Source organism: Echinops telfairi, unplaced genomic scaffold (genome assembly GCF_000313985.2).
Source record: "Echinops telfairi isolate 266 unplaced genomic scaffold, ASM31398v2 ScPeMD7_7469;HRSCAF=8507_1, whole genome shotgun sequence".
Classification (NCBI taxonomy): domain Eukaryota; kingdom Metazoa; phylum Chordata; class Mammalia; order Afrosoricida; family Tenrecidae; genus Echinops; species Echinops telfairi.
In genome coordinates this window covers 75,453,547-75,471,282 of record NW_022111373.1, presented here as the reverse complement: position 1 = coordinate 75,471,282, position 17,736 = coordinate 75,453,547, and the positions used below count along the sequence as shown (strand labels likewise).

Sequence of the window (17,736 nt, the reverse complement as noted above, 5' to 3'; positions counted from 1 at the left end):
AGATAATGCACAGACTAGGGAGACCCTTCAAGCCATGACAGAAAGTAGTAAGCAGAAAAGTTTGATGCCCTTCCAGAGCCCTTGATAAAACAAACAAACAAACAAACAAAAAAAACACCTATCCTCCCAACGCTTGCCTATGTCCCCTTGAGCAGCCCCTGCTTGGTGACATGCAGGAGACCAACAAGGCAAACAATTTGAGCCATTCAGACTGCCTGGGGCAACCCCGCAGAGTGAATGAGCAGCACCCTGCCCCGCTCTCCAGACCTTTAGCTATGCCCCAAGCTGGCTCTTCAATTACGTGCGGGATTCTCTTCGCTTCAACAGTATAGCCTTTAAAAGAAAAGTCCCCTCAACCCACACCCAGACCCCCCATTAAGCCTTTCTTTTTCTTTTTCTTTTTTTCCTTATTCTTTCTTCTGAATACACCCTTTTCTTAGTAAGGGGAATACCATGATGTGGCTCTACCCCGACCTCTGTGGACAAGGCCCCTGTGGGCTGAGCCCCTGTGGACTGAGCCCCTGTAGATGGAGCCCATGTAAACAGTGCCCCTGTGGGCTGAGCCCCTGTGAGCTGAGCCCCTGTAAACAGGGCCCCTGTGGACTGAGCCTCTGTGGACTGAGCCCCTGTGGACTGAGCCCCTGTGGGCTGACCCCCTATAGATGTGGCCCTGGCACCTGCTGTGGAAACCTTGATAGGACTGAGAGCGGGAGCTGTAGTAGGACTGAGAGCGGGCACTGTAGTTGGTGGTGCAGCCACGGTAGTGAACTCTTGGGAAGCCCCGGTGTGTGGTGTTCATGCCTGGTCTGTTGGTTCGTTTTGGGTTCACCTTGATGAGCCTTCCCCTAAAAAGGGAATCATCTAAAGACAAGGAAGCCCTGGCTGACTCCATGTCTGAGAACTCTATATATGCAAACCCTTTGGGGCGGCCGTTGAATTTGTCACGGAGGATGGTGACGCGGTTGATGGAACCACAGAAGTAAAAGTGTGCTTTCAGCTCTTCCGCTGTCGCTCTATAGTCCACGTTGCCAACGTAGATAGAATGGGAATCCGCCTTCATCTTCTCCTCGAAGGACATGAACCTTGGGCTTTCATTTTCTGGAAGTGAACACATATTCATCTGCTGACTCAGTTCTTTCTGTAGCTCTTTTAGCTTGTCAACCTCGTCCTCCAGTTCTCTGGCTTGAGCTTTGATGGCTTCTATTTCCGGATCCTCATCAGCATGATCCATCGGGTCATCCTCTGTTGGTTCCGGAGCTTCGGCATGGGACCAGGACTGGTGATGGTTCACTTCTGGCTCAGGCCATGACTCAGATTCAATATCCAGTATCACTTCCTCTTGCTCCACTTCCTCAGACTCCAGGCAGTTCTGGTGGTCTTCTGTGCCCCCTAAGGGTTTGGCTTTACCATTGGCTCCAGGCTCAAGATGGCTCTGCCGCCAACGGGCTCCAGATCTGCCTGTGGTCCCCTCTGGAGCTGTTGCTGCCATCTCAACTCAGATTAGGCGGACTTCCTTTCTTGATGGAGGTGAGATCTTCTTGGTTGGAGGATTGCTCTCTCTGAGCCTAGAAGGATGGGGAAAGGAGCAATCCACTTGTTAGGGTTTCATATTACATGGTCTCACCCCCACATGGTTCTGTTGACCTTCTATGTTTGGCCCCAGTTGATCACTTTGTAGGTGCATGACCTCAGGACCACATGAAGTAATTCACTGCAGTTATTTACTCATAGATACACACACGCAAACTCCCCAAAGAAGCAACTATATGCTTGTAAATGTGTGTCTGAATATTTTATCTGTCTGAAGATATACAGTGAACCCTCGTTTATCGTGGTTAATCGGTTCTAGACCCTACCGTGATAAATGAAATTCCGCGAAGTAGGAGTCCTTATTTGTAAATCAAATCTTTTCATAGTTAGAGCATAGAGGACATGAAAAAACACCCTTTAGTCACCACTACACTCGTATTACCCAATTTATTAAATGAAAAAGGGAAAATACAGTAAAACATTTTGGACGTTACAATTATCATTTATTATATTATTTATGGCATCTAGTTTACTGTATTACATATTTCACATACAGTATTATTAAACATAGTTCTTACAAATACTGTAATCAAGGGCGTGCAACCTCCATGATTTTCTTGCCATCTTTGATCATATCCAAAAGTTTTACCTTTTCCTGGATGGTGAGCATCTTCCTCTGGCGCTTATTTTTATTGTCAGAAGGCTTAGAAGAAGCAGCTCGTTTAGGAGCCATCATAGGGCTTAGATAAAATTTCTTAAAAATCGCAAACAATTACAGTACACTGTACAAAAGCAAAAATGCATATGATACGTAGCTCCGATCCGTAGCGATGCAGACAGAAGCATGTACAGTATGAGTCAATCAGTGGCAGTAATGACAGAGCATGCGCTGTTACGCAAAAACCGCGATAGAGTGAAGCCGTGGAAGTAGAAGCGCAAAGTGGCGAGGGTTCTCTGTATCTTCAAATCCAAAACAAGAGGGAATACAAATTTGAGTTTGCTACACTTCAATTCTTATTATAATTTCTAATAGACATGTCTTGACCTCATCACAACACCAGGAAACACTGACCAGTTAAAAATGTGATATATAATATAAATAACATTCTATATATAATGTCTAATATACAATATGTAACCAGGAACTGTTTGTACACAGAGAAAGAGATTCGTCACAAGGAAATGACTCACCGGTTTGTAGAGGCTGGCAGATTGCCAGGCTGCGGGTCAGATGACAGACCGGAGGCTTCTGTTGAACCAAGTAGCTTCAGAAACAGACAGATCCTGGCTCGGCAGGTCACACAGCAAGCCTGCTGGCTCCCAGGTTTCAGAGGCAAGCTGAGCACACAATTCAGCTGGCTCCTGACTCAACTCCCAGGAACCTGAGATCAGATGATAAGAGCTGGGTGCAGGCTCCTGAGTGAACAAACTGGAGAGTAGTTCTCAGAATTAAAGGCCCTTTATATGCAGTGTAAGCCACTCCCCCACGGAAACTCCCTTTCAACGGATAGGCTGCTCAGGGCAGAAGACATTAAGGAGGTGATTGCATGACTCTAGATCTCATTGTGGGGGTATGGCTACAACCTAACTGCCAAACCAGAGAATCATAACACAGTCCAGTTGAACACAACCTTCAGGGCCCAAGCTCTTTGTGGGTAATAACTGGTACTGAAGTTTTCTCTCTGTAGGATTCCAGAGTAATTCTAGTATGAAGATTCCAATAATGGCCTCTCATTCAAGAAGTTTTGGAGGCTGTTGAATGCCTGCTGCTACCTAGGAAATTGGGTATGATATAAACTATTTGTGTAGTGTATTCAGCATCTGATTAAATAATTTAATCATTAGGTTGTAAATGTTATTACATCTGGGGTACTTCTTTGAGAAATATATTTAAGAATATAAAAATACGGTTACCACGCCAAGAGTCGATGCTTTTCTTTTCTTTTTTTTTTTTTTGATGCTTTTCTTATTTAATGTTTTTTTTCCTGAAGAAAATAAAAATTATTTCTCAATTTATCCTATGTTATGGTTTCAAAATATTTAAACCTTTTGAAACCCCCTACTATAATTTTAGCACTTTCTGATAAATCGGGGTTTTTATGAAGCTCCTTTACAATTCTTAATATAATAAACGATTGTGTGCCTCTCATTGATGGTATTTTTACCTGTATCTAAGCTCTAGATACTTTTGTGGGTTAATAAATTAGATAACATTTTGGTGAGAATTAAATGTTAAATAAATTTTTTTTACTGGTTTCTTGGTTCTATAATTGGGCTTTGTGTGTTTTACAACTGGCTGTCCAGAAACCAAGCTCAAGATTCAAGGATAGCAGGCTGAGGACACTGAACATTTGGCTTTGGACAGGTTACTCTAGACTTCTCCAAAGACAAAGGTTGTTGTTAGGATCCCTTAAGTCTATTCTGACTCATGTTGTTGTTGTTGCTGCTAGGTGCCACTGAGTCAGTTCTGACCCATAGCAACCCCCGTGCCCAACAGAACAAAGCATTACAGGGTCTTGCGCCAGCCTCACAATTGTCCCTGTGCCTGAGCCTATTGATGCAGCCACTGTGTCCATCCATCTGGTGGAGGGCTTTCTCTTTTTCACAGCTCCTCCACTTTACTGAACATGACTCGTGGGGACACCATATCCCACCCAAGGACATACTGCCTGGTCCAGCACTCTGCACAATAGTAGGTCTGTCTCAGCCCATTGTCGCAGCCACCCTAAACACCTCTTCCAGTGTCTTCTCTCTCCCCCAACCCCCTTCCTGGGGTAGTTAGATGATCTTATGTCCACTTGAATTTGTATGATGGTAGGACCCCATCTGTCTACCAAGTCACAGCTTGATCTTGCCTCTTTGGGGGTCTGTCCCTCTTTTAAGGGAGGAACCTGGGAACTTCCTTCTATCTATCTCTGCCTGCCTGCTGGAACTCTGCCTGCCTTCACAGCCCCCTCTGGGCCACCCGATCCTCAGACCTGTCAGCATCCTCCCAAGCTTCCAATGACCTGGGATCCCTGGGATACTATGTCCACAGTCTGTCATCTTCCTGCCGTACCTGTAGCAACATGAGTGTGAAAGGAGCCCTAGCTCGCGTCAGACTGTGGACGTGAGTTGAACTGGACTGAGATGCCTTCTTTTAATATCAGGTTACATGTTGATATAAAGCTGTCTGATACTTATATGACTGTCAGTGGATTTGTTTCTCTATGCAACTCAGCCTAACACACCTATAGACCAAGTAAGATGTACTCCACAGGGATTAATCCCTCCCGATATGCAATACCCAAAGACAGCAAGACAAATCTTGTATCTCACTTCTAAGGAGCAGGCCAGCTGGACTTCTTACGAGATAAATAAATGTATTTGCGCTTTTGGAAGTTTGTGGAGTTTTCCCTAATCTTCCCCAACCACAGCATTCAAACACACCACTTCTTTGGTCTTCCTTATTCATTGTCTAGCTTCTGCCTGCAAGTGAGGTGATTGACAATACAATGCCTTGAGTGAGAGGAGTGTAACACCTTCCCTCTTTAGTGCTGCGAGAAACTCTGCAAGCAGAGAGGGAGGCCTGGGGATGCAGTGGCATTTCCCGTCACTTGGCAGCAGAAAGATGTGGCAGGCCGCTTCCCTGTGTTTATATCCTCAGACACACCTGGTGTGTGCTAAGTCCTACTCTGCGTCTAGGGTCTGTGGGAGTCAGATTCCACTCCGTGGCTGTGTGTTGGGGTCTCGTCACTGAAGCACCTCATACTCTCGGTAGTTGGACTGCTTGACTGCGGCTTCTCTAGGCGCACATTGTGGGTAAGTACACCCAAGTCATGGGCAACGCCAAGGTCTTTTCTCTTGGTCATGATATGGTATATGGTTTCCGTTGTGAGGAAATGACACCTAGTTGCTTCATGTGCAGCCCATCGTTCTGATGGACCCGCTGAAGCCCTCCTGAAGTGCGTGCTCTCTGGTCCGCATCCCCCAGTGCCTCGGGCGCGCTTCCCTTCCAGCTGCACTTCCACTTTCTCACCTGTGCAGCATTTGTTCTTTTCAGAACAGGCCAAGACTTACTTAAATTAGTTTAACCAGTCCATAAAGGATACAAACAAATCATTCAACAGTTTAGAGTTAATGCAAAATCAACCGAAGAGTTTTACAAAATTCAGTTCAAAACTCTTTTTGATAAGCTCATCAGCCAGGCCTAACCCTCTCATCTTCAGGGTTAGCACCCTGAAATCTTTGTGTTGGAGATTGAGTCTCACAGCCTCCTGATCCACTTCTGTGCCTTCACTCCGTTTCTGCCTCAGACCATCCTACATTTTGCTACAAGGAATGCTTCTAGGAAAATATGGCACATTTTGCACATGTCAATAATACCAGTTTGTGGGTGCCAGCTGTTATGGATTGAAATGTGTTCCCCCAAAAGCGTGTGTCCATTTGGCTGGGCAAGGATCCTCCGTATTCTGTAAGTGATCAGAGGAAAGATGAGGCTTTCTCCTTCAGGAGACAGTTCGTCTCCGAAATTAGGACGGGGTGGGGCAGTCCTGGTCTGTTCCGGAGCCCCTATGAGTGGACACGGCAGTCCTGGTCTGTTCTGGAGCCCCTGTGCGTGGAGTGGACGTGAACCCATGGCAATAAGTTCTGGGTCTGCTTTTGTTTTTTAGTGATCTGGTAGAATTAGTCTTTGTGTTGTAAATCTTAACTTCTATGACGCTAATGGCGAAGGAGTAGAGGCAATTACATTCCTTAACATGAAGCAATCAGCCAGACTAGATTGTATCATGAGTCAGTCTCTTTATAAAGGTAAATGAAAGAGTTGTTTTTTAAATGGGATAAACCATTGTTAAACAAAAATATCAAACGGAAAACTATTATTTCTCTACATATCCTTCATGAAGGCCTAGACACCTTTGTGTGTGTGTTGTGTTTATTATGCTTCCCTTCCTGATGAACTGGCAAAGTGGGCAGCCTTGATTAAAAACAAACAAAAACACAGCTCACTGCCATCAAGTTGATGTGGGCTCATAGAGACCCTATAGGCCAGAGTAAAACTGGCCCTGTGGGGCAACAAGACTAGTTGTTTGCGGGAGTAAAAAGCCCACCTTTCTCCAGGGGCAGCCTAAATATTGCATGGGAGTTTGATATGATTTCCCGGGGTTCACATGGTCATCCAACCTCAAATATCAGAAGGAGGGTGTAACTCAGAATAGAATTTTGTAAGTCAAACACTACATTATCAAGTGTGCTATTCTTTCTGAGGACAGCTAGGTGGGGCATTTGGGTCTTCTAGAACGTTTTTTGTTTTGGTTTTTAATTGTGACCCATAATACACACAAGGAAAAGCATAAAAAACATTGGTTCCCATCCCAACTCAGAATACTGGCAGGATCTCAGAAAGGCCTTTCCCAGCCCCACACTCTTATATGACTCTTTTGTTACTCCCCACCCCCACTACCCCACCGTTGTCCCTCCCAGCCTCCTTGCCCCCAGCCCCTGCTTTGTCATTACTTTCACAGTCTGTTTTTTGTGGTGCAAACTAGTATCTACATTTTATCTTTTATAATAGTGATGTCATACAGTATTTTTCTCTATTGGCAAACTTCAACTGAGATTGACCAACTTTCTTGAGCACAATGTCTTCAAAACCCATCCATGACATGAGGTGTTTGACAGTTTGTTATTTTTTAGCCAAGCATAATATTCCATTGTCTGTATACACCAGAGTGTATTCATCCATTCCTCCATAGACAAGCTTTTTAGCCCTCCCACCATCTGGCGATTGTAGAAAGCACTGTGATAAACATAGGTGAGCCTCTACCTGTGTGTATTGGGTTCTCTGTTTCTTTGCAGGGACAGGGCTTGTTTCCAGTCCCCTTTGCTTAAGGAAGCCCAGGTCTGTCACCTCTGAAGGCAGTGATTCTGTCTTTCTCCTTCTCTGAAGGCGACTGTGCTCTTCCGTACTGACCCCTTGGCAATGGCCCTTCAGGGATTGACCCCTGGCAATGGCCCTCCAGGGATCTACCCGTGCCCTCTGTAAGTGTTCTTGGAGTTGAGGGAACAAAAAGAAGTCTGACGTGGTAAGATCAGGGCCATCCTGTACATAGGGAAAGGTTTCTCAAAGAAATGTTCCTGGCTACCCTTGAAGAATCGGCAGGTATATTATCATGATGAAAAGCAAGTTCTCCTGGATGAAACGTCCCTTGCCTTTTTCATTTTCCTAAAACTGCATCCTAGTAAGGCCCTGTAATTGCCCTGTGTCCTTTGAGAAAATCTGTCGGGAGGACCCATTAGGATTCCAGAAAACAGTTGCCATAACTCCGGAAGCCGACTTCTCTTCCTCGACTTCCTCCTTGAGCTCTTCCCTGCCTTCCTTAAAATGCTGGTTGACCAAGGGCGCCAGTAGGAAGAAGATGTTTGGACAGGATGATGGCACCGTCTGTACCAGTGTGCTGGGCACAGTGGACGGATGGCTTGTGATTCAAGCTGTAAGAGCCCCAATAAAATGATTTAAACAATAAAAAAATAAAAATAAATTCATTAATTAATTTGAAAAGCTTGATGAATCTGAAAACCCCTGTTTCATGTGGAGCAGCATTGCCATAAACTTGTTGCAAAGCTTCCATCATTTGGGAAGTTGTTTACTTCAGTCTGATTAAAATGATATTGGCGCGGACTACAAAATCATTCTCGTTCATGGCATAGAATGTATCTTTAAAAAAATAAAAAATTTTAGGGCAAATGAAGACAACTGAGAGAAGTACATTTTGGAGAGAACTTGCCTGCAGACATCCACTGCTTTTAGAGGCATGTTTAATTACAGTTTGTTTGGAATAAACCTATGAACGAACCCTATTAGTAATATATTTTTTGTTTACCTTGGTCCCCTTCATGCTTCTTCTCCTAGTGATGAATACTGTAAATAATCTTAGTATACTGTCAGAATCAGAAAGCTGACATTTATCTAATATTGTTAATGGAAATAGAAATTAAGATATGTATATATTCATTCTTTTTGAGGGTTTAGTTCTGTGAAATTTGGTCATGTGTGTTGTTGTTCTTTTGACACACAGCGACACTCTGCGCACCAGAATGAGCTGCTGCCTGCTCCTAAACCATTCTCACAACTGCTGGTGTGTTGGAGTCAATAATTGCGCCCAGGGTGTCAGTTCATCTAATTGAGGGTTTCTTTTCCCTCTGACCTTCTGACTTATCACATGTGATGTCCAGAAATTTGTTCCTCTTGATAATATGTCCAAAGCCAACCATGCAGTCCTGCCTTCCCCCTTCCCTATGAAGGAGCATTCTGCTTGTACTCTTTCTGTGATCAATTGGTTTGTTCTTCTGGCAGTCAGTCCGTGGGGCTTTCAAGAGCCTTCTCATCACCGATATGTAAATTATCCTTCAATTTGCCTTACTTATTGTACAGTTGTCACATGGGATGTGAGGCAATTGGAAATACTATGGCTTTAGTCACACACATCTTTGCCTTTAAAGTGACTTCATAGGGGCCTGTACCCTTTAAACCTCGCCTTAGAGACTGATGTATTAAGACCTTTCTCTCCCACCTTTCACCCTGGGAAGGGCAGTAGGGCCCACCTTTTAGTATTTTCTTACCAGATAGCAGAAGTAGTTTTTGTTGTATAATGTTACCAAACAATAGAGCCCTCGTTCACTAAGCCAGACCAAAATAAACCTTGTGCCATGGTCATTTCCAACTCATGGCAACTCTGTGCATATGAGACTAGAACTGTGCTCTTTAGACTTTTCAATGGCTAATTTTTCAGTAGTATATTGCCAGATCTTTCTTCTGAAGCACCTGTGATCGGGTTCAAAATACCATCATTTTGGCTAGTAGTTCTGCACTTAATTGTTTGCACTTTTGGGGAATCCATAGAGGTATCCCTAAGTCTCATTTACTTCCGTTACAGAGACCAGCTTTGGGTATATATTTCCTTTTGAACAGAATTCAGTGTTCAAGGTCAAGTTTGCTAATGTTCAAGTCCCTCTCCTAAGAGAGGATGTTGGGTAAGGGGTACCATGACACAGGAGCTCTCCCTTTCCACTTGACCTGTGTGGTGTAGCTTTAGAACTGTGAAAAAAGGTGAAGTCGTGCTGGTTTTACTTGGCTGAGGTATGTGTGATGGATGTGTCAACTGACCTGGCAAGATAGAAAGGAGGCAGGAGGGCATTGTGAAAGGCAGGGTGAGCATGGACAGGGAGATGCCTTAGTTATCCGCTGGTACTGTAACAGATAACAAAAGTGGATAGTTTCAACACACACATTTATTATTTCAAAGTTTAGATGGGTGGGAATCTGAATCCTTGGTTCTGGAGCAAGATTCTGGTCTCCTCTCAGCAGAAAGGTCCCGCCATCCATGTGTCTTATCATCAATCTTACTCGGGGTCTAGGAAGCTCGCAGCATGGGTGCTCTGATTCCAACGGATATACTGAACTCCTGGTTCTTCTGCCTTGGTGATAGTTAGGTACTTCCTTCTCTACATAAGTGATTGACCCAAAATCTAGCCTGATCCTATAGATTGGGTCTGGATTCATTAACATAGCTGCCTTGCATCCTGTCATATGAACACATAGAGGCAAGGATTAACAACACATCTTGAACAGAATAATTACACAGACTTTGTGGCAGTGGATAATTGAATTATTACATAACTAAAGTACATCGTTGCACAACTACCAAGCTCCACCATTACTGAACTGCCAAATCATTGAGAGTCATGGCCAAACCAAGTTGATATATATTTTGGGAGGACCTCAGACAATCTATGACAGACAGTAACAAATAGATCTGTTCAGTATTCATCCAGAGCTCTGGATTAAGAAACAAACAAAAACCAAAATTCTCCTACCACTCATGCCTACATACCATTGAACGGCTGTGATCCCCAATGGGTTTCAGGGTAACAGGGACACATGGAGAGATGCTGGCGCAGTTCAGAAGGTCCATGCTGACTCCCAAGAGCGAAGGAGCTGCCTGCTTCCCTACGTTCAGACTTCCCCAAATGCCCCAAGCAGGGTCCTCCTCCAGGGTTCTTTGTGGGAATCTTTCCTTTCCCACAAGAAAAGAACACCCCACCCCTTAAGACAGACCATCTTCTCTTTGTTGGGGTGCCATTTTCCATCTTTTCAATGAATCTTTTTTTAAAGTGGATAGGGCTCTTACCTGACTCCTGTCCTCTGGGCCCCAGTAGATGCGCCCGGGTCCTGCTGTGGAAACATCCAGAGGACGGAGAGTGAGGACTGTGCTTGGTGCTGTGGCCACGGTAGCGAGCTTTGGGGAATCTTTGGTTTGTAGTGCTAATGCCTGGTCTGTTGGCTCCTTTTATGGAGCTCTGGGGGTGTAGTGGTTACGCTTTGGACTGTGATCTGCTTAGTCGGCAGTTCAAAACCACCAGCCGTTCCATGGGTGAAAGATTGGGCTTTCTACTTCCGTAAATAGCCACCGTCTCTGAAACCTACAGAGGGTCACTGTGAGTCAGCATTGACTCAGTGAGAGAGAGATTCGTTTGTTTGGGGATCACCTGGCTTTGCTAGCCTCTGAAAGGGGACTCATCTGAGAATCTAAGAACAAGGAACTTCTGACTGACTTCTCATCTGAGAACTCTGTCTATGTAAACCCTTTGAGATGACCACTGAATTTGCCATGAAGTATGTAACATGGTTGACTGAAAAAGTGTGCTTTCAGCTTTTCTGCTTCCACTCCAGAATCTACCTTGCCTACACAGAAAGAATCAGCCGCTGCCTTCATCTTCTCAATAGACATGGTCCCTGGGCCTTCATTGCGGGGTGGGGGTGGGGGGGCACGTAGTCCTCTGCTGACTCAGTTCTCCTTTTGACTCCTTTAGCTTGTCAGCATCTTCCTCCAGCCCTCTGGCTTGAGCTTGGAGGGCTTCCAGCACCCGGTTCCCAACTAGCTCCAGGGTGAGTGTGGACCAAGACAGTGCTTCTTGCCCACGCCCTGATGCGAGCTTCAGCTTAGTTCTTCCAGTTCGCAGCTCGCTCAGGCACTTGCCAACGTCCCCTGGGGCTCCAGTTCCCGAAGTGCTGTCGTTGGGTGTGCCCCACTGACAGATCTGCGTATGTGCGCCTGTAAAGATTTACAACCCCTCCAGCGTGACCGTGAGTCAGATTCAATGGGATGGCATGGGGCCATGTGCGTGTGAATAAGAGGGTTGATTTCATGTTGCACCGAGAACCCTCGGAGCCCCGATGGCGTCATGGCTGACTCACTGGACAGCTAATCTCAGGTCAGCAGTTTGAATCTACCCGTTGTCCTGCAAGAGAAAGATGAGGTTTTCGGATCCTATAAAGATTAACGGGGGCGGTTCGACTCGGTCCTGTAGGCTCACTGTGCGTGGGAGTGGGCACGGCGGTCGTGGCATTTCTGGTTTTGTTTTTGAGTTTGTTTGGTAGTGACTCCTCCGTGGTGCTGTCGGGAAAGCACTGGCCTGCTAACCATCAAGCTGGGGGACCGCACCCACCCACAACTGCGCAGGGGAGAGAGACGGCACTACGTGGCAGAGATTCGCAGCCTCGGGAACCCTCTGTGGGGTCACTATGAGTTGGACTTGACGGGTGGCATTTCTGATGAGCTGCCACTTTCTCATCCCTTTCCTTCTGGTTTTCAGCGCTGGGGAGTGAATGCCTCTTTCTTGTCTCGCCATCCCTGGCCTTTCCCTCCTCGGTTACCTTCTAATCTGTGTGCCCCGTAAGGCCCAGAGACACAAAGACTCCACCGGCTTTCTCATAAAATAGAAAGCCATTTCTTTCCTGAAAAAGACGGTTGTTGATGTTTGGTCTCTGTGGATTTCACCTTGCAAATGTGCCTATGCAGGACATTTGATTAGCAACCCAAAACTCAGTTCTCGGCGTTTGTTGGTGGTCGGTCATCTGTCAACAAAATGTCCAAACTCACTGCCATCAAGTGGACTCGGACTCACAGTGCCCCTATGGTGTCGTGGCTACATGTAGGTCTGCTACCCAAAAGGTCATCCGTTGGCAACCACTAGAAAGCGAGGCTTTCTAGTCCGGTCCAGAGTTCCAGCCTTGGTAACTCACGGGCCCAGTCCTACCTGTCCCACATTGTTTCTGTGAGTGCACAGGTGCAGAACAGCGGAAGATGTAAATCTCTCAAGGAATGGGTTCCCAGATGAGGTCAAATACAGGGAGGCTCTGTTGTCCTCGTGTGTGAACTCTTGCACTATAAACAAGGTTCCTTTGCCGTCTACTGAGTGCACCCCCCTCTATTTCCAGCAGTTTTGCACTTGTAAGTGATTGCCCTGTTTAAAATAATTCCCAAATGTGGTGCTGAAGTGCTGCCAGTGTTCCTTAGTGCAAGGCATCTGTGAAATGCCTTATGGAGAAAACACAGGTCTGATAGCTTTGTTCAGGTACACATTATCCTCATGGTGCTGTGGGTAGGCTGTCTGTTGTTCAGCATTAAGGAATCAACGACTGGTCTTGAAAGAGGTGCCTTTAAACAGAAACCTAAGGGAAAGGAGGTTTTACACTGATACAGTCATGGCCCCTGAGACACCCAGGCACTACTCTTGTATTTCTACCCCCACCCCCAAGCAGTGGCTCAGTATTTGCTAAGGCAGTGTTTGTGGTGACCTCAAACATGAATGGACTGTTGTTCCACTTTGATAATGTTCTTACTCCCATGGAGTCAATTCCAACGCATTAAAAAAACAAAAACAAAAAAACCCCACCCTCCCTGCTATTGAGGTGATTCTCCCAGCAGCCCTGTGTTAGGGTCAAGTCCCATCCAGTCAGTTCGCACCCATCGTTAGCTGATGCACAACAGAGCAGAACAGTGTCATCCTCCATATTGTGCTTCTCGGGACAGAGGACACCTGCCCCTGTGCTTTCTGAGTCGGAAACTGGATGACGGCAGACAGTCTCATCTTTCTCCGTGGAGCAGCGGGTGGGTTTGAACTACTGGTTGGCAGCTACCTACAGAGTTAGTTCTGAAATGACGCTCCCGACATGCTCTGGGGGCCAACGTGTGACCCAGTGCCTGCAAGCATGGGCTCATGCGTAGGGCTGGGGAGTGGGTTGTTCCGTTTACATAGGCTCAGTAGCAACAAGATTGCCCCATAGACTTGTCCCTTAATGAATTCCTTTGGTGTGACATTCATCTTGAGAAGCTCATTTGGCACTAATATCACTGTGCTAAGTATTCCAGCAGGCCCCCTTCTGTTTGTCCTTATTAATTAATGGACTGTTGTGTAAAGTATCGCTGACTCAATGCGGCTCTCGCGTCAGGCAGTTTCTAACTGAGCAGCAAGAAAAAACATAAGCAAAATGAAAGCATAACACTGTACCTTGTTGCTCAATGAATAAGTTTCATCAAAACATATGGGGCCAAATTCTGAAGGCGTGAATTAATCCAGGGACATTGGATAGTTAGTAGTCAGTGACATTCAGGTAATGATGCCGCTCACAGTTATTCTGATTCCTTGAATCACTGTGGTAATAAATACAAAGATTATCATACCAATTCACTGGTGGGAGAAGATCTGCTAGATCCATGTGACCATTACCCTGTATTTAGGATCTAAGCATGGTGTAATATTAGAGAAACCGGCTTAGTTCTGAGGTGATGGGGAATTACAAAAGCATAAGTACCAGTGTTTTACCTGGGGCTTGTCAGTTAGGATTTTGTTTCTGAAGCCCAGAGAACTACCAGATCAAAGCATACAGAATGACATTGCTATGGCAGGGGGCTCTATTAGCAGCAGAGTGATCACACTGAAAAATCAGGATACTCCCAGAGTGGATTTATTCCCATAGGGCCTGCAACCTGTGGTTCTGAGAGATAACCAAACCAAAATCCCAACTCACTGTCCTTGAGCTGACTGTGATTCATAGTGACCCTGTAGGGCAGAGTAGAATTGGCCCTGTGGGTTTCTGAGGCTATAAATCTTTATAGGAGCAGAAAGCCACACAGAAGCTAGTAGGTTTGAACTGCAGACTTTGTGAGTAGCAGCCCAACTCTTAGCCATTATGCCACCAGGGCTCCTTAATGGAGAGACAAAGACAGAGAAAAACCTGAATTCTCTATGTGCCATTGCATTATATTGCTACCTCCATCTGAGGGCAATGAGCAAAGAGCATGCTACAGACCAGCCTCAGCAAGCTTTTTCTGTGAAGGACCAGGTACTAAATACTTTAGACTTCTTGGGTCACCTTTGGTCTTTGTCACATATTCTTGTTTACTTTTTACCACCCCCACCCCCACACAGACACACCACCATACTTACATCATTGGTTGTCCAAAAGCACTTTGGTGAGCCCTCAAACACACCGATGCAGCATTAGCTACTAAAGCACGTATCTCCAGATTTGGATGTGTTTTCCTACCCCACATGAGTCTGGCTTCTGGTCTACAGAGAATAACACCAAGGCAAGAGACAGGCTTCAGCGTCCGGCTCCACTCCTTGTCCAGCACAGAGGCTACTAAGGCTACCCAGGCCACTGTTGTTGTCGCTGTGAGCCCTTGGTCTCTGACCCAGGAATCACATGTCTTCTGCCAGCATGCTTGAGACTGTCGGGTTTCAAGGGAGAGAAAATCCTGGACCTTTTGCAGGTGAGAGAGAGAGAAGACGAACAAGTGAAAGCACTGCACGGATGAGTCCAACGGAGATGAGTCCAAAGGAGAGATCATTTGTGCCACCCAACTACTGACTCCATTCCTTCTGAAGCCCCTGGGTTTTGCATTTTTGTACTTCACAGTATCAAGCATCCTTCCTGGGCACAATGAGGGGGCAGTCTTTGGCCCCCTTAGAGTATGCCCACGAAGCGCTCTAGGAACTCTCAACTCCCTGCCATTGAGGCGATGCCAACTCACAGGGACCCTAAGGCACAAATTGTAACCGCATCTCTCTGTTCCAACTCATAGCAACCCGAGGGGACAGGGTAGAACTGCCCTGTGGGTTTCTGAGACTGAAACTCCTAAGAGTGCAAAGCCACCTCCTTCTCCCTCAAATCACTGGTGGTTGTGAACTGCCGACCTTAAAGTTAGCAACCCCAGGCTTAACCACTGCACCCCTCCACAGCTGAAGTGTTTTGGAATCGACTTCATGCAAGTTAGTTAGTTATTACCCTTGGTTGTAAAACAAATAGTAATCCGGCCATGGCTAGCTTTGACTTAAATAGTCCAAAGATTAGGTATACATCAACTGAAAGCGGAACTTATTTTTTTGAATTACGAGGGTATTTTAAAATGAAAATGAAGTTAACGGAAAGTATTTCAAAGGAAGCCCGACGGCGAACAGACGGGTGCATGGTTTGGCATCCGTGCTAAAGGATCCCCGGGGGCCACGCAGTGAGTTATGAATCAGGCCTGGAAGCACACAATCAGCAGTTGGTAACCACGGGGCGCCCCGCAGGAGAAAGATGAGGCTGCCTCTTTCTGGTCTGCGTTACAGTCTCAGAAGCCCCACGGGTGGTTCTACTCTGTTCTCAGGATCACTCTGAGTCTGAATCAGCAGTGGCCATGCGTGTACTTGCTGAAGTGCAGAGAAAAAATGAACTATAACACAAAATCTTAACACAATAGTGTGAAATAAACACACACACCCCCAGTGTCTTATCTATGGCTTGATTTGTTGATGGGATATCTTTAACCTGAATCTTCCAGTCCTACTGTATTTTAAATTGCCAAACAATTGAAATATACAACCTAGACAATCACCTAAAATTCGCTGTAGAACTGCCCCCATGGGTTTCGGAGACTGTAACTCTTTACAGGAGTAGAAAGCCTGTTGCTCTCCCACAGAGTGGCTGTTGGTTTTGAACTGCTGACCTCTCGGGTTAGCAGCCCACTGGTAACCATTACACCACCAGGACTCCTCATTACAACACTCAGGGTTTTGATAGTTAGATTTAAACACTTAGCATTTTAATCAGTTAGATTGTCTTGGGGAACCTCATTTGTGACCACTGCGAGATGGGGCTGGGATCAGTCACACCAACAAGAGTGGGACCTGCCAGCTTTGTCTGACAGCACCTGGGCCCCGCCCATCAGCCCTCTGCTGCTGGATGGGCTTGCTTGCAGGTGGGGTGGTTGGCCTAAGGTCTGAAGGAGCAAGTCAGGGAAGCACGAAGCCTTTGGTCCTGACAGCGGTCAGGACCTGCTTATCTCCGTCTGAGGGAGTTGAACCCAGGATCCCCCCCCAAAGCTATGTATTTAATTTTTTTTACAAAACAACCTCATAACTTTCAAAGTACTCTTCATTACACTTAATACATTTGTCAGATTTGCGATTCCATTCTTGGAAACATTTTTTAAACTCATCTGTTTGGATAGCTGACCGCACCTCCCTCGTTTTTTTTCTTCACCTCTTCTATGTCGTCAAATCCCTGTCCTTTAATGTCCCTCTTCATTTGAAGAAACAGAAAGAAGTAGACAGCCCTGCCTTTCTCCCGTGGATGGCTGGTGGTTTTGAACTGCTGACGTTGAAGTTAGCCTATCATGAAAGCACTATGAAACCAGGGCCCCCTTCCTTAAGGAACTAATTAACGTAATTTTTATTGGTGAGCAAATGTTCTCTCCATGGTTTTTTTCTTCTTGTGGTCATGACCATGTTTCCCATTGTATAATCAAATCGCCCACCATCTCCATCCACCACCACTACCATTTGCTCAATTCCTATCTTCCTCTAGTTTTCAAATCCATTCATTGAACCAAGACCAAACAAACAAACACCTTGTCTGAGATCACCCGCAGAAGAGCTGACCGAAGCTAGAAGGAGTTTTGGCCTTGTTTCTAGTGCCCCGCCCTCCCCTATGCCACCCCCACCCCTGTTTTTTAGTACATTACTGAAATAAGTATAAAAGGCGGTGGGAAGTACGGCCCCTTGATGGATTTGCTTATAGTGTTCTTTTTAAGTAATTTATAATATTCAAAGAAATATTGACACTTGAACAACTTTGGTCTCCCTTAAAATTGGCAGTGGAACAATATGTGTGATTCAATATTATATTCCTTATAGTTTGGGAATCTCAGTGAATGAATTATTTGTAGAAATGCTTTAGGCCAGATGCTTTTCCAATTAAGTGCTATTATGTAAGAAATGTAGCGGCTTTTATAACGTGTGTGCGTGTGCATGTGTGTGTGTGTGTGTGTGTGTGTGTGTGTGTGTGTGACAGAAAGAGAGAGAGAGAGAGATATTTGGGGGAGTTAGATCAGGGCT

The 17,736-nt window shown here is 45.6% G+C and overlaps 2 protein-coding genes across 2 annotated transcripts in view; one reads left to right on the top strand and one right to left on the bottom strand.

Annotated features, from left to right (window-relative positions):
* The window catches only part of SV2C (synaptic vesicle glycoprotein 2C), a 267,398-nt gene that overhangs the window by 81,084 nt on the left and 168,578 nt on the right, over positions 1 to 17,736 (top strand). The window lies entirely within an intron of this gene.
* Positions 437 to 1,489, bottom strand: LOC105978697 (polyadenylate-binding protein 2-like). The gene is made up of 2 exons (XM_013004884.1): positions 654 to 1,489; positions 437 to 476 (listed from the first exon to the last, which is right to left on the bottom strand). Exons 1-2 carry the CDS (start codon positions 1,487 to 1,489, stop codon positions 437 to 439), a joined length of 876 nt encoding a protein of 291 aa, XP_012860338.1.